We start from the raw sequence: 20,026 nt of genomic DNA, 5'->3' as shown, positions 1-20,026 counted from the left end.
AACATAGCCAGCTCCATATTTCTCTATTTATCTATTTATCTATCTCACCTACTGATTATTTACTTCACATAGGATCTCACTCTGTCCCCCAGGATAGGGTACAGTGATATAATCATGGCTCAGAGCAGCCTCAAACTCCTGGGCTTATGCAATCCCCAACCTCAGCCTCCCGATTAGCTGGACTCACAAACACACATCACCATGCTTGGCTAATTTGTATATTTTTGGTAGAGACAAGGTCTTGCTCTATTGACTCCTGGCATAATGTAATCCTCCTCCCACCTAGGCCTCCCAAAGACTGCATCTCAATTTAGAAAACAAAACAAATGACCAGGTGCGGAGGCTCACATCTGTTATCCCAGCACTTTGGGAGGCCGAGGTGGGTGGATCACAAGGTCAAGAGATCGAGACCATCCTGGTCAACATGGTGAAACTCTGTCTCTACTAAAAATACAAAAAATTAGCTGGGCATGGTGGTGCGTGCCTGTAATCCCAGCTACTCAGGAGGCTGAGGCAGGAGAATTGCCTGAACCCAGGAGGCGGAGGTTGCGGTGAGCTGAGATCGCGCCATTGCACTCCAGCCTGTGTAACAAGAGCGAAACTTCGTCTCCAAAAAAAAAAACAAAACAAAACAAATAAAAACAATGACATGAGGCTTACTATGGGGGTGAGGGAGCAGATCACGTTATTTCTGAAAAGATTAGGAGAAAAAAAAAACCACACACTTTCTGCCATGGAAGTTCTCTGGGTCCATTTCTATAAAATCGAAGTTGTGCACAAACATACCAGGAATTGGTGTGTATGTGTTTGTGTAAGTACCAGGACCAAATTAGAGCTTTAAAAAGTCTGCCAGCCAGGTGTGGTGGCTCACGCCTGTAATCCCAGCACTTTGGGAGGCCGACGCAGGTGGATCATGAGGTCAGGAGTTCAAGACCAGCCTGACCAACGTGGTGAAATCCCGTCTCTACTAAGAATACAAAAATTAGCTGGGCATGGTGGCACATACCTGTAATCCCAGCTACTCAGGAGGTTGAGGTAGGAGAACTGCCTGAACCTGGGAGGCGGAGGTTGCAGTGAGCCAAGATTGTGCTGCTGCACTCCAACCTGGGTGACAGAGTGAGACTTTGTCTCAAAAAAAAAAAAAAAAAAAGAGTCTACAAACCTGTCTGAACCCAAAAAGGCAGACACAGATTCAATCCCAATGTTGGGATTATGATAAAGAGGAGTAAGCAATTATTGAAATAATGCATTTTATATATATATATAGTTTTTTGGACCATTAGCAGCAGAGCTGGATAAAAGAAATAGAAATAAGAGATTATGAAGGCATTTCTTTAACCTAAGAGGAGTGAAACACTGCACTTGCTCACACATCCTCACCCTGGTCACATGCTACTGCTTTCATACACCCCATGCTCGCCTGTGCCCTCTATTTGCGCCTCACACCCTATGGAAAGCTGAGTAAGTGCCAATTTCTCCTGAAGCTTTCCTGACAGAGGGTCAGAATCTTTTGAGCTGCAATGAAAAATAGTTCAACGATATCTTAAATTTGATCACAACCAGTAGATCACAGAAAACCAACATTTTTCCTCAACAGCTGCCAAAACGACAAATGAGGGGCTAGTTTTTTCGCTTTTTGACTTTTTTACAGTAGAAAAAGAATTTAATTAACAGAAGGGTGGTCCATGTGAGAGAACCAGAGATCTCACCCAAATCAGTCACCTTTTTTCTTCACATTTGTATGCTATCAATGCATAAATCAGATGCCACTAAGGAATAATAACGCTTTCATCCCAGTGATCCCAAAAGAAAACAAAAAGCCATATATCCTATAAGGACAAGAATCACCTGCCTGGGAAGCAGATTTAGGGTTCTAACCTTTGGTTTCTAGTAACTATATAATTTTTTTAGAACGTGGAAATGACAAGTATTTCCCAAAATTATGTCTGCTGGACACTGTTCTGTACCATTCTGAAAAGACATTCAAATCAATTGGGAAAGGGCATTTGTTTTACGGTTTTATTGTTTTTTCGTTTTTGTTTTTTTTGAGATAGAGCAGCACTCTGTCATCTAGGCTGGAATACTGTGGCATAATGTCAGCATACTGCAACTTCTGTCTCCCAGGTTCAAGCGATTCTCCTGCCTCAGTCTGCTGAGTAGCTGGGATTACAGGCAAGTACCACCACGCCCAGCTAAATTTTTGTATTTTTAGTAGAGACAGGGTTTCACCAGGTTGGCCAGGCTGGTCTTGAACTTCTGACCTCAAATGATCCACCTGCCTCGGCCTCCCAAAGTGCTGGGATTACAGGCGTGAGCCACCATGCCCAGCCGAGAAAAGCCGTATTAAAACAAAGTTTAAATGGTTAGTTTACTGGAGAACTTTTGTGGGGCTTTAATATGCTAGTACACACTATAAATTCCCAACCTAAAATTTGATTATGAAGCCTTTAGTAAAGTAGTTTAAGCGAGATCTTGAGAAGAGTTTGGAAAACGCTTCAAAGAAGTCTTGCGGATTTTCGTCACTGTAGTACTGAGTACTTTAGTTCCTAAAAAGTTCTTACCTGATATGTGTTGCAGGCAGAGATTCATACTGGCGTGACAAAAAGAGTTCTCTATGTTTCAACTGATGTTTCTGCTTATCAGTCAAGTCAGCCTCAACTGTTGTTTCAGATTCTTCCTCAATTTCTTCTACACAAATAAAATTCAAAGAATTTATTAGTACAAAGCACATTATCTGTTTGGATATCGAAACAGATCAAATCAACATTTGATTCAATATTTTCTTCAAACTAATCAATTTTAATCAATTTTACCAGATGCAGTGGCTCACACCTGTAATCCTAGCACAAGAAGCCAAGGCTGGTGGATCACCTGAGGTCAGGAGTTCGAAATCAGCCTGGCCAACATGGCGAAACCCCGTCTCCACTGAGAATGCAAAAATTAGCCAAGTGTGGTGGCAGGCGCCTATAATCCCAGCTACTCAAGAGGCTGAAGCAGGAGGATAGCTTGAACCTGGTGGGGAGGCTGCAATGAGCCAAGATTGTGCCATGTCACTCCAGTCTGGGAGAAAGAGCAAGACTCCATCTCAAAAAAACAAACAAAAAAATTAAACATTTATCTTGTCAGTTCAACTATAACCATAAAATTATCGCCAAAGGAAGAAAAACTCCAACTTAAAAATGGCAGATGGTACCCCCAAAATATATGCAAATATTATATATCAATTTAAAAATTAATTCACTTTTTTTTGGAGACAGAGTTTGTTCCATTACCCAGGCTGGAGTACAGTGGTGTGACTTGAGCTCACTGCAACCTCCACCACCCAGGTTCAAGCAATTCTCGTGCCTTAGCCTCCCGAGTAGCTGGGATTACAGGTGCACATCACCAAACCTGGCTAATTTTTTTGTATTTTTAGTAGAAACGGGGTTACAACATGTTGCCCAGGCTAGTCTCGAACTCCTAAGCTCAAGTGATCTGCCCGCTTTGGCCTCCCAAAGTGCTGGGATCACAGGCATGAGCTACCGCACCTGGCCTCACAGAAGGGATTTTATCAAATAGAATGCCCTCATTGAAGCAGTTCTTTATGAATAACATGAGGGTAATGAATGGACTAAGTATCAGATCTTTTCTACTTTCAAACTTTTAAAACTGAACTGAAAATGAACCTTAAACAGTAACTTCGAAAAAGACTTACCTAGCTCAAAGCAAGAATAAAGCAATTTAAAATTCTTTGGATGTTCTTTTTAATGAACTACTCAAAGAGAAATACAGCACTAAAAGAGCCATTTACTTGCAGGTCTAATAACATTTCACCAGCGAAGATCTAAAGTTACTGCTGCATTGGCACTATTAGCATTAGAAAATATCACATTGGGAGGCCAATGTGGGAAGAATCACTTGAGCCCAGGAGTTTGAGACCAGCATGGGCAACAGAGTGAGACCCATCTCTACAAAAAAAAAAGACCCATCTCTCCCAAAAAAAAAAAAAAAAAGGGGCCAGGTGCAGTGGCTCACGCCTTTAATCCCAGCACTTTGGGAAGCCGAGGCATGTGGATCACCTGAGGATGGGAGTTCGAGACCAGCCTGACCAACATAGAGAAACCCTGTCTCTACTAAAAATACAAAATTAGCCAGGCATGGTGGTACATGCCTATAATCCCACCAGCTACTCGGGAGGCTGAGGTGGAGAATCGCTTGAACCCAGGAGGTGAAGGTTGTGGTGAGCCAAAATCGCGCCATTACACTCCAGTCTGGACAAGAAGAGCAAAATACTGTCTCAAAAAAAAAAAATTCAAAAATTAGCTGGACAGGGCGGTGTGCACCTGTAGTCCCAGCTACTCAGGAGGCTAAGGTACAAGGATCACTTGAGCCTGTGAGGTCAAGGCTACAGAGAGCCAAGGGGGAGAGCCAAGGCCACATCACTGCACTCTAGCTTCAAGGACAGAGTGAGACACTATCTTTAAAAAAAAAAAAAAAAAAAAAAAGTGTAACTTGATCAAGTCAGTTGCAGGTGGGCAAAAAAAGAAAACAGAAGGAAAAAAGATATCTTATATATAGACATAGGTATCTTTAAAATTTCAAATATAACAAAAGACATAAGTATGGCAATATATTTTGTCTTAGCTGTATGTGACATACAGTGTATGACCCAGCAAGGCTCCTATATATTTCAAAGTTTTAGATTACAGTATGAGAAAAAAGCCAAGGTCCCAAAATCTCAGCAAGTCCAGTTACACATGCAGGCTGAGAAGAGATGGGATCAGGCTAGCACAATGTCCAGGGAGCAGGGTTAGAGAAGAAATCTATCTAGCTGAGTAATCTGGAGTGCCTGAGCATCCAGCTATGGGATATAGGAGATAAGTCTCAGCAGCAGCTTTCAACAACACTCAATTGGAGATTGAGCATGTAATATAAAAGGCAAAAGAAGGTAACTGATGAATTAAGGTAGCTGAGCAATGAGAGACAGAACCCATGAAACGCGAAGCCATTACTAATTCTAGGTACTCACCTGAAACTAGGTATTTTTCATAACAGAACACAATTTTAATTTCTACACATTAGTTTGTGGAAGAGGAGGAATAGGAAGGAGGTGAGGCTTCCACAGATTATTCTCAAACATCCTCAGGTCTCTATTTTAATGAAATAGCACCCACTATGATCAAATGTTAGTTGACAGAAGTCATACAGAAAAGCAGGTGGTTAAAAAAAATTGTCTGGTCCGGGCGCGGTGACTCACACTTGTAATCCCAGCACTTTGGAAGGCCAAGGCGGGTGAGTTCAAGACCAACCTGGCCAACATGGCAAAACCCTGACTCTACTAAAAATACAAAAATTAGCTGGGTGCAGTGTAGTGCACCTGTAGTCCCAGCTACTCAGGAGGCTGAGACAGAATAATTGCTTGAACCTAGGAGGTGGAGGTTGCAGTGAGCTGAGATTGTACTACTGCACTCCAGCCTGGATAACAAAGCAAGACTCCACCTCAAAGAAAAAAATTGTCCATAGATGCATTTAACAAGTACCCAAATGTGTGAAGGCATATTATCATGCTGAAGATATGCTAGATATTGATGCAACTGCCTGGTAAGAAAGAAAAAGTCCTCAGGGGAAAAAGCAATTTAAATAAAACCAGAAAGGTTTTTTTATTTTTTCTGTTTTCTGAGACAGGTCTCACTCTGTCGCCCAGGCTGGAGTACAGTGTGTGGTTCAATCATGGCTCACTGCAGCCTTGACCTCCCGGAGCTCAGTGATCCTCCCACCTCAGCCTCCTGAGTAGCTGGGACTATACACACACACTACCACACCTGGTTAATTTTTTTTCTATTTGTAGAGACAGGGTTTCAGCTTGTTGCCCAGGCTGGTTTCAAACTCCTGAGCTCAAGCAATCTGTCCGCCTCGGAGTATTAGAGTGGATGAAGAGTAAAGAGAATTAAGAAGATAAATTTAAAGTTGGACACGCCATGTGTGATGGCTCATGCCTGTAATCCCAGCACCTTGGGAGGCTGAGGCAAGCAGATTACTTGAGCCCAAAAGTTTAAGATCACCCTGGGCAACATCTCTACAAAAATACAGAAATTAGCCAAGCCTGTGATCCCAGCTACTCAAAGACTGATGTAGGAGGATCGCTTCAGCCCAGGAGGTAGAGGTTGCCGTGAGCCGAGATAGCACCACTGCAATCCAGCTTGGGCAACACAGCAAAACCCTATCTCGAAATAAATAAGTAAATAAAGTTGAACAATGCCTCTGAGCCAGAGTCTGATGAGAGTCATGAGACTCTCGCCAAACTCCAGGGGGACACTACTCTTTGCTACAAAGCAGCACCCAGACTCGCTTAAGGTACTTCACAGTATGCCTTGCACTACAGTTATCTGATTTCACTGTATCCCTTGAGAACAATGACAGGTCACTTATCTTTGTATCCACCCTTTTTACTTGTGGGGTAAAAGTGAATCTCAAGAAACATTCAGAGCAGATCAAGTAAGAATTATCAGGCAACACTAAATTCAGCAGCTGCAAGGACAGACTCACAAAAGTTACAACATAAAACACTGTACAACATAAACATCAAAAAGTTACTGTAAAAGAGGCTTTATTTTTCACATTTTATTCCAGTGCTTTTCAAACTTCTTCTTTCAAGATTTAACACAAAGGAGACTAAACTTAAGAGTTACACTTGAATTCAAGGTCTGGTTCTGTAACCTCCTAGTTGCGTGAACTTGGGCAAATAATTTACTCTTTACAATCTTCAATTTCTTCATCTGTAAAATGTATTTATAATTCCTCCCTCATAAGGTTACTCTGAGTAATAAGATGATGCACATAAATTTGCTCAGCACAGTGCCTGACACAGTGCTAGATAAAAGTAGCTTTACCATTTTGTTAGTTTTAATATTATTTCCTTTGACATCGGAAAATAATTCTTATATCCTAAAAAAAAAAAATGCTTTCTAATTAAGAAAGTAAATCATATTAAAATTAAAACAAATTTAAGTCAGGCACAGTGGCTCATGCCTATAATCCCAGCACTTTGCCTGAGTCTAGGAGTTTGAGACCAGCCTAGGCAACATAGCAAGATCCTATTTCTACAAAAAGAAAAAAAAATTATTCTCATTTTTTTTTTGTTGTAAACAAACAAAAACAGATATCCAGACACACTTCAACTGATCCAGAATGAGAAGTTCTGGGGTACAGTTGTAACAGTCATAATAAGAATCATTATTATAAAACCCTGATTTTAAAACCTTTTTTGGCAGAACACCTATGTCAGTAGTTCAAACTTTTTAGTCTAAGGACTCCTGTATACCCTTAAATCCTATTGAGGACCTCAAAAAGCTTTCGTTTATGTGATTAATATCTACCAACAGTTACTGTCTTAGAATTTTAAAAGTAGAATTTTTTTTTTTGAGACAGAGTTTTGCTCTTGTTGCCCAGGCTAGAGTGCTATGACACGGTATCAGCTCACCACAACCTCTGCCTCCCAGCTTCAAATGATTCTCCTGCCTCAACCTCCAGAGTAGCTGGGATTACAGACATGCAACCACGCCCAGCTAATTTTGTGTTTTTAGTAGAGACGAAGTTTCACCCTGTTGGTCAGGCTGATCTCGAACTCCCGACCTCAGGTGATCCACCTGACTTGGCCTTCCAAAGTGCTGGGATTACAGGCATGAGCCACCACACCCGGCCAAACAGAAATTTTTATCACACACAAAAAAAACAAGTATATATTACATTAGCCAGGAGGGCAAAAATGTCATCAAAAGTGGAAAATTCTGCAATATACTCATGGAAAATTCTGGAAATTCCTCGAAAATTCCAGATTTTTCTGCAATTTACTCATAGAATCAGCAAAACAGTTAAATGACAGCTTATTATTATCATTATGAAAATTGTGAGGCTAAGCACGGTGGCTCATGCCTGTAATCCCAGCACTTTGAGAAGCCGAAGCGGGTGGCTCACCTGAGGTGGGGAGCTCGAGACCAGCCTGACCAACATGGAGAAATCCCATCTCTACTAAAAATACAAAATTAGCCAGGCATGGCAGTGTATGCCTGTAATCCCAGGTACTCAGGAGGCTGAGGCAGAAGAATCACTTGAACCCGGGAGGTGGAGGTTGTGATGAGCTGAGATCGTGCCACTGTACTCCAACCTGGGCAACAAGAGCGAAACTCCATCTCAAAAAAAAAAAAAGGAAAAAAAAACTGTGTTGACCTCATAGACACCCTGGAAAGGATTTCAGGAACTGTTAAACTGAATGCAAAAGAAATCTTACCTGAAAGTATACATTAAATGAAAAACAAAAACTGGCTAAAGTAAGAATTTTTTACTTTATTGACTTTAAGAAATTTATCACAGAAATTTTATGTTCACATTGTGAGGTACAATGACTCATAAGTTATTCCATAGCAAATCAGGATCCCATCAGAAATTTAAGCTATTTCTGCTTTACATTTATTCAAAGAACACTGCATCTGGCAAAAGCTGCCCCAATACTGTAATAAATTCAAAGTCCATCTGGAATTTTACATGGTCTAAATATGCCACTAAACTATTTTTCATTTGCGATCAATTTTAAAACAAAATAATCAGAACCAAATTGTCTAGCACCAACAGAGGACCATCCTCTAATTCATTATCAACACACCAGCAAGCAGCTTATCAAAACATAATTTATGTTTCTCCTGTATTGATAAAAAGGCTTTAATAACTTCCAACCAACCACTATTAGGGTAAAAACTAAACTTTCATGGCTTCTGCATCTCCTCACGATCTGCCTTGCCACATGTTTCAGCAAGGACCTGTGTCCTCCCTTCCACTCTACCTCCAGGGGGGAAAAAAAAAGGAAATTTATTGATGTGCCTACCAACGTGTTCTGGGGCTATTAGGAAGACATAAAAGTCCTACCCTGAATTAAAGTCCACCCTGGATTTCAGACAAGAATATATACCTTCAGATGTAATGAGTACTATAAAATTACGTGCCGTACTCTGGAAGCATGATGGAGAAAATTGATGCAGCTTGATGAACCAGCAGAGGCTTCTCTGAAGAAATCAGTTTGCATGGACACCACAAGGGAAAGGCGGTGGATGGCCAGGCCCCTGTCTTTGGTAACTAGAGAACACAACTCTGGATGAGGATAGCCCAGGTATCTGTACTTGGGCTTAGTTTGAGTGTGGGAGTTTCCTGCTTTTCCCTTCACATCATGCTGACTAACTCAGCTGAAAACCTCATAAGGGAGTCTCTCTCGATTTTAAAGCTGAAAATCCCTCATTTAGAGAACCCCTCAGTCCCCAGCAAATGAGGACAGTTGATCACCCTAGTCCTCATATTACCCAAATGAAGTACTAAATTGTGGCTTATAAAAGAAAACTTATGGTAGCATAATAGCTAAAATTTAAAAGACTGAAAATAACAAGTCTCATGAAGAACACAGACCAACCCGAGTTCTCAAACATTAAAAACAGAGGAAGTGAAAAATTGGTCCAATCACTTTGGGAATCTGTTGGGCAAAATCTACTGAAGTAAAATTTCTGTGACAAGTTTCTTTCACCACATGAACCAACAATGTTACTCCTAGGTAATTACCCAAGAGAAATGAGAGCTTAAGAACACCAAAAGACCTGTACATGAATGTTCATAGCAGTTATATTTGCAGTAGCCAAAAACTGGAAATAAGCCAAATATTTAGTAATAGGAGAACAACTAAGGCTGGGTGCAATGGCTCAGGCCTGTAATCCTAGCCCTTTGCGAGCCTCAGGCAAGTGGATGGATAACTTGAGCCCAAGAGATCCAAACCAGCCTACACAACATGACAAAACCCCATCTCTACAAAAAATACAAAAATACAAAAATCAGGGCTGGGCACAGTGGCTCACTCCTATAATCCCAGCACTGTGGGAGGCCGAGGTGGGTGGATCACCTGAAGTCAGGAGTTCAAGACCAGCCTGGCCAACATGGTGAGACCCCGTCTCTACTAAAAATACAAAAATTAGCCAGGCAAGATGGTGCATTCCTGTAATTCCAGCTACTTAGAAGGCTGAGGTGGGAGAATTGCTTGAACCCAGGAGACAGGTTGCAGTGAGCCAAGATTGTGCCGCTGCACTCCAGCCTGCGCAACAGAGTAAGACTCTGTGAGATCGGGCAAAAATAACTGGGAATGGTGATGCACACCCGAAATGCTAACTACTCCAGAGGCTGACACAGGAGAATTACTTAAGCCTGAGAGGTGGAGGTTGCAGTGAGCTGAGACTGCAACACTGCAGTCGACCCTGGGTGACACAGCAAGACTGTCTCAAAACAAAAAAAGAAAGAAAGTCAAAACAAAAATGACAACCCAAGATCTCACCACTACACTCCAGCCTGGGCGACAGTGCAAGACTCTGTCTCAAAAAAAAAAAAATTAGACCAGCCACAGTGGCTCACGCCTGTAATCCCAGCACTTTGGGAGGCTGCGGCAGGTGAATCATGAGGTCAGGAGATTGAGACCATCCTGGCTAACATGGTGAAACCCCATCTCTACCAAAAATACAAAAAATTAGCCGGGTGTGGTGGCACAGGCCTGCAGTCCCAGCTACTCAGGAGGCTGAGGCAGGAGAATTGCCTGAACCCAGGAGCAGGAGATTGCAGTGAGTCAAGATCGTGCCACTGGACTCCAGCCTCAGCAACAGAGCAAGACTCTGTCACAAAAAAAAAAAAAAAAAAAAATTAAGTGGGCTTGGTAGCATGTGCCCGTAGTCCCAGCTAGTCAGGAGGCCGAGATGGGAGAATCCCTTGACCCTGAGAGTTCGAGATTGGCCTGGGCAATATAGTAACACCTTGTTTCTTAAAAAAAAAAAAAAAAAAAAAATTAGAGGCTGGATGTGGTGGGTCATACCTGTAATCCCAGCACTTTGGGAGGCCGAGGTAGGCAGATCACCAGGTAAGAAGTTCAAGACCAGCCTGGCCAACATAGTGAAACCCCATCTCTAATAAAAATACAAAAAATTAGCTGAGCATGGTAGCAGGCACCTGTAATCCTAGCTACTCAGGAAGCTGAGGCAGGAGAATCGCTTGAATCCAGGAGGCGGAGGTTGCAGTGAGCTGAGACCATGCCATTGCACTCCAGCCCCAGCCCGGGTGACAATGCGAGACTCCATCTCAAAAAAAAAAGAAAACAAACTTAGAAAGTTAGTTGTGTGGTGGCACGTACCAGCAAGAGGATCATTTGATAGAGACCCTGTCTCAAAACAACAACAACAACAACAAAGTGATGCTCAGTGCTTACACGGTGTTGTGAACAGTATTCATTTACAAACAGTCACACTGGAAAAACTTATAGTTCATGGTGTATTGGGTAGACTACACAAAAAGGTCTTGCCTCTGTAAGAGGGAATAATTAAGCACCAGGCTGAGCATTGCTCCATACTCACTTAACAAATCATAAATGCAACAACCAAACATCAGACTGTTTCTAAATAACTTAAATGCATCCCAGAACAAAGTTCAAGATGATTTATTAGAATAAAAAATATCAGCCAGGCCTGGTGGCTCATACCTGTAATCCTAACACTTTGAGAGGCCAAGGCAGGAGGACTGCTTGAGCCCAGGAGTTGGAGATAAGCCTGGCCAATAAGGTGAAACCTCATCTCTACTAAAAATACAAAAATTAGCTGGGCATGGTGGTATGCGCCTGCAGTCCCAACTACTTCAGAGGGGTGGGGCTGAAGCATGAGGATCACTAGAACCCAGAGGTCAAGACTGCAGTTAGCCGAGATCGTGCCACTGCACTCACGTATTCAAGCCTGGGGGACAACGTGAGACCTTCTCTAAAAATAATAATAGTAATAATCCAGGATGCAAAAAAAGTAAATATACAATGTCTGCCACACACCTATTAGAATGTCTAGAATTAATGGATACAAAAAAAATAGAAAAAATGGATAAGACCTACTGTTTGATAGCACAACATAGTGACTATAGTTAATAATTTAATTGTACATTTAAAAAGAACTCAGAGAGTGTAGTTAGATTGTTTTTAACACAAAAAATAAATGCTTAAAGGGGATGGATACCCCATTCTCCATATTATTACTTTACATTGCATGTCTATATCAAAATATTTCATGTACCCCATAAATATATATACCTATCATGTGTGTACCCACAAAAATTAAAATTTTTAAAATAAAAAAAAATGTCTAAAATTAAAAAGATTGCCTATATCAACTTTGGCCAAGAAACCAGAACTCTCCTGCATGGCTAATGGGAATGTAAAATGATAAAATAATTACGGCAAACAGTTTGGAAGCTAAAAAAAATACCCCTACTACATGATAAAACTCTTGAACTACAAGCCAAGTGAAAAGAAATGTATGTCCATATAAAGACTTGTATATGAATGTTAATCTAACTTTAATAGGTAAAAACAAAAAAAACTTGAAATATCTATCAACAGATGAATGGATAAACAAGTTGGTATACCCATATAATGGAATGCTACTCAGTAATTAAAAGAAAAAAGTCCATACCAGCCTGGCCAACATAGCAAAACCCCATCTCTACTGAAAATACAAAAATTAGCCGGGCGTGGTGGCACATGCCTGTAACCCCAGCTACTCAGGAGGCTGAGGCAGGAGAATCACCTGAACCCAGGAGGCAGAAGTTACAGTGAGCCAAAATCACACTACTGTATTCCAGCCTAAGCAACAGAGTGAGAATCCATCTCAAAAAGAAAGAAAAAAATCCAGAGACAAACCCTACTCAGCAAATAAAAGATGTAAAAGAAACGAATCATTAAGCTGATCACGGTGGCTCACGCCTGTCAACCCAGTGCTCTGGGAAGCCAAGGCAGGAAGATTACCTGAGGTCAGGAGTTCGAGACCATCCTGGCCAACATAGTAGAACACTATCTCTATTAAAAATTACAAAAATTAGCCATGAATGGCGGTGCACATCTATAGCCCCAGCTACTCAGGAGACTGAGGCAGGAGAATTGCTTGAACCCAGGAGGCAGAGGTTACAGTGAGCTGAGATCACACCACTGCACTCCAGCCAGGGCGACAGAGCTAGACTCAGTCTCAATACAAAACAAAGAAACATGGGTCTGAATGGGAAGGGGGATGCAAAAAAAAAAATTAATGAAAAGAAACATGGGCCACATATACTATAGGATGTAACCTTTTCAAACCTTTAACCAGTTTGGAATCCGAAAGTCAGAAAATTTATAGTCTACCATGGATAACATGGAAACAAGAATCAGTTGGTCGGTAAAGGATTATAACTTCATTTCCTGCAGCCATCTATCTGCTGTAGTACATTTCATTCTGGAAGCCCTTCACTAACAAATTTCTTATAATCCTGTTGTCCTTTCCTATTTACAGTTGTTTATATGAAAAGATAGATGACCATAAGCAAGTTTTTTTAATAAGTCTTGAAAAGGAAAAATATGGAAAATATTTCCCTAACTGTATAGACAACAGAGTAGTCTGAAAACCACCTAAACAAAGGAAGAAATGAAATTCCTTAAGCTACAGAAACCCACCAAATGAATCAACCATATTATACCTTAATGACAAAAAGACAAAAACAGGAAATAAAATCTTTTACTTTGTTGTCTTTAGGGATATCTTTCCAACATCTTAACCTTGAATAATTTTCTACCATGGTGAAATTAATTTCTGTCAGGAAATGCAGTTTCACCCACATGAATTACCACTACTCTTTTTTTTTTTTTTTTTTTTTGAGACAGAGTTTCGCTCTTGTTACCCAGGCTGGAGTGCAATGGCACAATCTCGGCTTACCGCAACCTCCGCCTCCTGGATTCAAGCAATTCTCCTGCCTCAGCCTCCTGAGTAGCTGGGATTACAGGCACGTGCCACCGTGCCCAGCTAATTTTTTGTATTTTTTAGTAGAGACAGGGTTTCACCATGTTGACCAGGATGATCTCGATCTCTTGACCTCGTGATTCACCCGCCTCGGCCTCCCAAAGTGCTGGGATTACAGGCGTGAGCCACCGCGCCCGGCCGAATTACCACTACTCTTAAATGTAAAGCAAGTTTGGCCAGCCAGCTATTTTTATAACATTGCTAGAAAGACTCACAAATCCCTATAATATGAAAATATGTATGTGGCTTTAAAGACTCACAGAAGTCTTATAAACATGGACATGATGCAACATTGGCTCAGGAAAAACCTGTGGAAAGGAACTGCCATGAGATGCACTGAAAGGATATGGGATGTTAGCCACTGTCCTGAGCCCTGAGCCGTCACCACTAGCAAGCAAAGTTGAAAAGTAGAGGCCATCAGGCAGCCAGGACCATTCTCCACATTCCCAGGTGACAAGAAAGAGGCAGAGGTTGTCAACTTCTTGATGAGTTCTGTAACTATGGGCTTAGGCTTCAGGTGACCATTTTCCAACTTCCTGGCTGGAAGGGACAATTGAAGAAGCATGCCACTAGCACAACTCTAAGGAAGCCTCCAGTGGTCCCCACTTCCCATGTGTGTCAAGTCTTCTGTGTCATTCTGAAAGTCCTCCAGGGAGCCCCATCAAAGCTACTGTTTTCTGCATATCTTATGATTTGGCAGGGGCTTGTATTCATTTAATCGGTACAAAAACCATCAACACAAGAAGGGTAATAAGGTAGAAAGTATTAACAAGTCCCTTGTAAAGATGAATTAAGGCTCAATAAGGTTAATTTATCTGCCCCATAATGCAAAATTATACAAACATAATAAAAAGGGGTATAATAATTATTTTCTTCAAAATAAATTTTAAAAGAGATAAATAAAACATACAAAAGAAGCAATCAGAGGACAAGATACTAATCCAGTTAGGTAACCTTGGACCTAACCAAGGACTCAACCAAAAAATATAGAGGGTTTAAATAGCTTATGTATAAGTTCCTCACAGGTCTAAAATTCTGTGATTTGGAATGCTAAATGAAAAATACTTTGGACTACCTAAATAGAGGCAATATATTAAGGTAAAAGTACTAGTTAGAAATAGAAGTAGTGGCAGAAAGATCTAGACTTCAGTGCATGTACACTATACTTCAATAAAAAGATTTATTTAAAAAAGATAAACTGACCAGGTACGGTGGCTCATGCCTGTAATCCTAACACTTTGGGAAGTTAAAGTGGGCAGATAGCTTCAGCCCAGGAGTTCAAGACCAGCCTGGGCAACATGGCAAAACCCTGTCTCTACAAAAGGATACAAATATTAGGCATGGTGGCACACAACTGTAGTTCCAGCTACTCAGGAGGCTGAAACAGGAGGATCATTTGAGCCTGGGAGGCAGAGGTTGCAATAAGCTGAGATGATGCCACTGCACTCCAGCCTAGGTAACAGAGAAAGACCCCATTTCTGAAAATAAGGTAACAGCCAGGTGCAGTGGCTCACACCTGTAACCCCAACACCTTGGGTGGCTTAGGCAGCAGGATCACTTGAGCCCAGTACTTTGAGACTAACTTGGGCAACAAGGTGAGACCCCAGTTCTACAAAAATGATTTTTTTAAAAATGCACCTATAATACCAGCACTTTGGGAGGCCAAGGCGGGTGGATCCCCTGAGGTCAGGAGTTCGAGACTAGCCTGGCCAACATGGTGAAACCCCATCTCCACTAAAAATACAAAAATTAGCTGAGTGTGGTGGCATGTGCCTGTAATCCCAGCTACTGGGGAGGCTGAGGCAAGAAAATCACTTGAACCCAGGAGGCGGAAGTTACATTAAGCTGAGATCATGCCACTGCATTCCAGACTGAGCAACAAGAGCAAAAGTCCGCCTAAAAAAAAAAAAAAAAAAAAATGGCCAGGCACGGTGGCTTACATCTGTAATCTCAACACCTTGGAAGGCCAAGGCAGGTGGATCACCTGAGCTCAGGAGTTCTAACTCAGGAGGCAGACATTGCAGTGAACAGAGAACAAGCCACTGCATCTAGCCTGGGTGACAGGGTGAGACAGCATCTCCAAAAAAAAGAAGATACCCTGTGGAAAATTTTAAAGTAGCTACTCTAACTATAAAAATGATTTTCGGTCAGGCTCGGTGGCTCACGCCTGTAATCCCAGCACTTTGGGAGGCCAAGATGGGTCGATCACGAGGTCAGGAGTTCGAGACCATCCTGGCTAACACGATGAAACCCTATCTCTACTAAAAATACAAAAATTAGCCATGCGTGGTGGTACTTGTCTATAGTCCCAGCTACTCAGGAGGCTAAGGCAGGAGAATTGCTTGAACCCAGGAGGCAGAGGTTGCAGTGAGCCGAGACTGCGCCACTGCACTCCAGCCTGGGCGACAGAGCGAGACTCCGCCTCAAAAAAAAAAAAAAATATTTTGACCAAGCGAGCTGACTCACGCCTGTAATCCCAACACTTTGGGAGGCTGAGGCAGGCAGATCACAAGATCAGGAGTTCGAGACCAGCCTGGCCAATGTGGTGAAACTCCATCTCTACTAAAAATACAAAAATTAGCTAGGCGTGGTGGTGCACACCCATTATCTCAGCTGCTCAGGAGGCTGAGGCAGGAGAATCACTTGAACCTGGGAGGCAGGGGTTAGAGTGAGTCAAGATCATGTCATTGTACTCCAGCCTAGGCAAAAGAGCAAGACTCCATCTCAAAAAAAAAAAAGAAAAAGAAAAAGAAAAGATTTTCATTCTGTTCACAGGTAGAAAAAAAAAATTAAGGATTTTCAATCAAGTATTCACATGAAAATATACTTGAAAAAAGAGAAAAAAAAATATATATATATATATACACACAACATGAACCTGTATTCTTCCAGCCCACAAATTAAGCCACACAATTACAGAAGTAAAGCTAACAAAAGGCTTTCTAAAAAGCTTAAGAATATCTAATTGCTACAATGCCTCACTTAATGATCAATATGCAATGTGACATCAATTTTAAAGTACTAATACAGTACTTGCTTTGTTTACAAAAAATATAAACCATTAACATTCAGAAGACCAGATCAATAAGAAAATGTGTAGCACAAAACATAATTAACTTGTCATAAAATAAACCTTTGTAATATTTACAGTTGATAATAATTTGGTTAATGAGACACAATCTTGCCATAACTGCCAATTACAAAATGTCACTTACAAAAATAAAAACTCTATAAAACAGCAAGAGAAAAATGTCCTTATAAATGAAAGTTGATTACTCTAATGCTGTGATAAAAAATACATTTTATGGCAACTCCAATCAAGGTGTAATAGCTGGCTAGAAAGAACCAAGTGTGCCCAAGGGCAGAGTAAGGACTCAATATCTCAGGCAGGCACTGAATTCACAAGGAGAATAACAGGCTGACTGAGGTCTATGTGCTTACATACTTCATAGACTAAGGAACAAAAAGCCATGGGCTACGTTCTCAAAATGTAAAACCTTATAAGAAAATATAACACATATCTAAAGAATCAACTACGTTTAGCTTTATTCCTAATAAAATTTGTGATTGAAGTGCAAAAAATTAGAAACAAAAAAGTTTTTCAAATGCCAGGATGGCCTTTTATTGTTCTTTTCTTTTCCCTTCTCTCTTTATCATTTCTCTTCGAAGTATTAAAATTTCAAAAAAATGGGCAGAATGAATCACAGACAGATGCTTTCAGAAATTTAGATGAGGACATATTTCAGCAAAGCAAAACAGTGTAATTCAAAAATAAAGGTAACTTGATTACAAAAAACAGTGAAGAATAAACAAGTAAAACTAAAATATAAATCTTAAGTAGTTGCATAATGTAAGATGGACTTAACTTATATGTAAAGTAAAATGGACTTACATGTAAAAGTACTTAGCATAAGTGTCTGGTATTATGTGTGAGCTCCTACTATTAAGGTTAAACATGTCAGTTTACAATTAGGAATATCTGTTTTATGTCCTTTATTGAAGTAACTAAAGGTTTCTTTTATTTTCCCCCCCCTACAAATTAATTTAGCAAAAGTTAAACTCAACATAAAATAGGCAAAGAATATAAAGAGTTCACAGAAAAGGACATATATGTGGCCTTTAAAAAATATAACAAGATGTTCCACTTTACTCATAAGAAAGACATAATCCTACCAAGGCATCATTTTTAATCTATAAGATTAATAAAGATAAAAAACTTAATCTTAGGCTGGGTATGGTGGCTCACGCCTGTAATCCCAGCACTTTGGGAGGCCGAGGTGGGTGGATCACTTGAGGTCAGGAATTCGAGACCAGCCTGGCCAACATGATAAAACCCTGTCTCTACTAAAAATACAAAAAATTAGCTAGGTGTGGTGGTACACGTCTGTAATTCCAGCTATTCAGGAGGCTGAGGCATCAGAACTGCTTGAGGCCAGGAGGCAGACAGAGATTGCAGTGAGTTAAGATCATGCAACTGCACTCCAGCCTGGGAGACAGAGCGAGACTCTAACAGAAAAAAAAAAAAAGGCCATGCGCTGTGGCTCACACCTGTAATCCTAGTGCTTTGAGAGGCCGAGGCGGGCAAATCACCTGAGGTCAGGGAGTTCAAGACCAGCCTGGCCAACATGGTGAAACCCCATCTCTATTAAAAATACAAAAATTAGCCCGGCATGGTAATGTGCGCTTGTAATCTCAGCTACTCAGGAGGCTAAGGCAGGAGAATCGCAGAGATTCTCCCGGGAGGCAGAGATTACAATTAGCTGAAATCGCACCACTGCACTCTAGCCTGGGCAACAGACGGAGACTCCATCTCAAAAAAAAAAAAAAAAAAAAACTTAATCCTAAACTATACCGGTAAGAATGGAAGGGAATGGGTACTCATTCATTGCTGGTAGGTGAAAACTGGAACAATATCTGAGGCAATTAATTTGGCAATATCTGTCAAAATTACAATGCATAACTTTTTTTGTATATATATAGAGATGAGGTCTTTCTATGTTGCCCAGGCTGCTGAAATATAGTGGCTATTCACAGGTTCCATTGTAGTGTGAAAGGGAAACTCCATCTCAATAAATACAGATAGATGACATACTCCTCCAAGTACTAAATGACATAGTCACACATCACATAACATTTAAGTCAACATCAAAGCACACATATGAACAAGGGTCCTGTAGATTATAATGAAGCTGAACTCCAACTGCCCAGTGACACTATAGTGGTAATGTCATGGCACAAAGCATTACACATATATTTGTGATGATACTAGTATAAACAAAGCTACTGCACTGCCCATCATATAAATGTACAGCACACAAAATTATGTGCAGTACTAACACTTGACATAGATAATGACTATGTTACTGATTTATATATTTATTATACAATATTTTTCATTTTTTTGATACAGAATCTCACTCTGTCACCCAGACTGGAGTGCAGTGGTACAATATTGCTCAGGCTGGTCTCAAGCTCTTTACAAGTGATCTGTCCACCTTGGCCTCCCAAAGTGCCAAGATTGCAGGAATGAGCCACTGCATCTGGCCAAAATACTATACTTTTTTATTGTTGCTTTAATTTTTTTTAAATTTATTTATTTTTGAGACAGAGTCTCGCTCTGTTGCCAAGGCTAGAGTGCAATGACATGATCTTGGCTCACTGTAACCACCACCTCCTGGGTTCAAGTGATTCTTGTGCCTCAGCCTCCTAAGTAGCTGGGATTACAGGCACATGCCACCATGCCCAGCTAATTTTTGTATTTTTTAGTAGAGACAGGATTTCACCATGTTGGCCAGGCTGGTCTGGAACTCCTGACCTCAAGTGATCCACTCACCTCAGCCTCCCAAAGTGGTGGGATTACAGGCGTGAGCCACCACACACGGACAATTGTTGTCTTATCGAGTATATTCTTCATACTTATTAAGGAAAAAGATTAACTTTAAAACAGCCCCAGACAGGTCCTTCAGAGGGTATTTCAGAAGAAGGAATTGTTATCATAGAAGATGGTAGCTCCACCAGGTGCAGTGGCTCACGCCTGTAATCCCAGCACTTTGGGAGGCCAAGGCAGGTGAATCATGATGTCAGGAGTTCGAGACCAGACTGACCAATATGGTGAAACCCCGTCTCTACTAAAAATACAAAAATTAGTTGGGTGTGGTGGTGTGCACCTG

At 41.0% G+C, this 20,026-nt stretch overlaps 1 protein-coding gene across 3 annotated transcripts in view; it reads right to left on the bottom strand.

Moving 5' to 3' along the window:
- Positions 1-20,026, bottom strand: part of MTA3 (metastasis associated 1 family member 3) — a 190,684-nt gene that overhangs the window by 135,994 nt on the left and 34,664 nt on the right. For all 3 annotated transcript variants that reach the window (XM_064364030.1, XM_064364031.1, XM_064364032.1), the window contains one exon: positions 2,562-2,688. In XM_064364030.1, coding sequence (XP_064220100.1) covers positions 2,562-2,688 — 127 coding nt within the window. The remainder of the gene's footprint in view (positions 1-2,561; positions 2,689-20,026) is intronic.

The sequence above is a fragment of the Aotus nancymaae genome, unplaced genomic scaffold, assembly GCF_030222135.1.
Source record: "Aotus nancymaae isolate 86718 unplaced genomic scaffold, 86718_ANA_hifiasm-v0.15.2.pri h1tg000057l, whole genome shotgun sequence".
Lineage (NCBI taxonomy): Eukaryota > Metazoa > Chordata > Mammalia > Primates > Aotidae > Aotus > Aotus nancymaae.
This window is presented reverse-complemented; position numbering and strand designations above follow the sequence as displayed.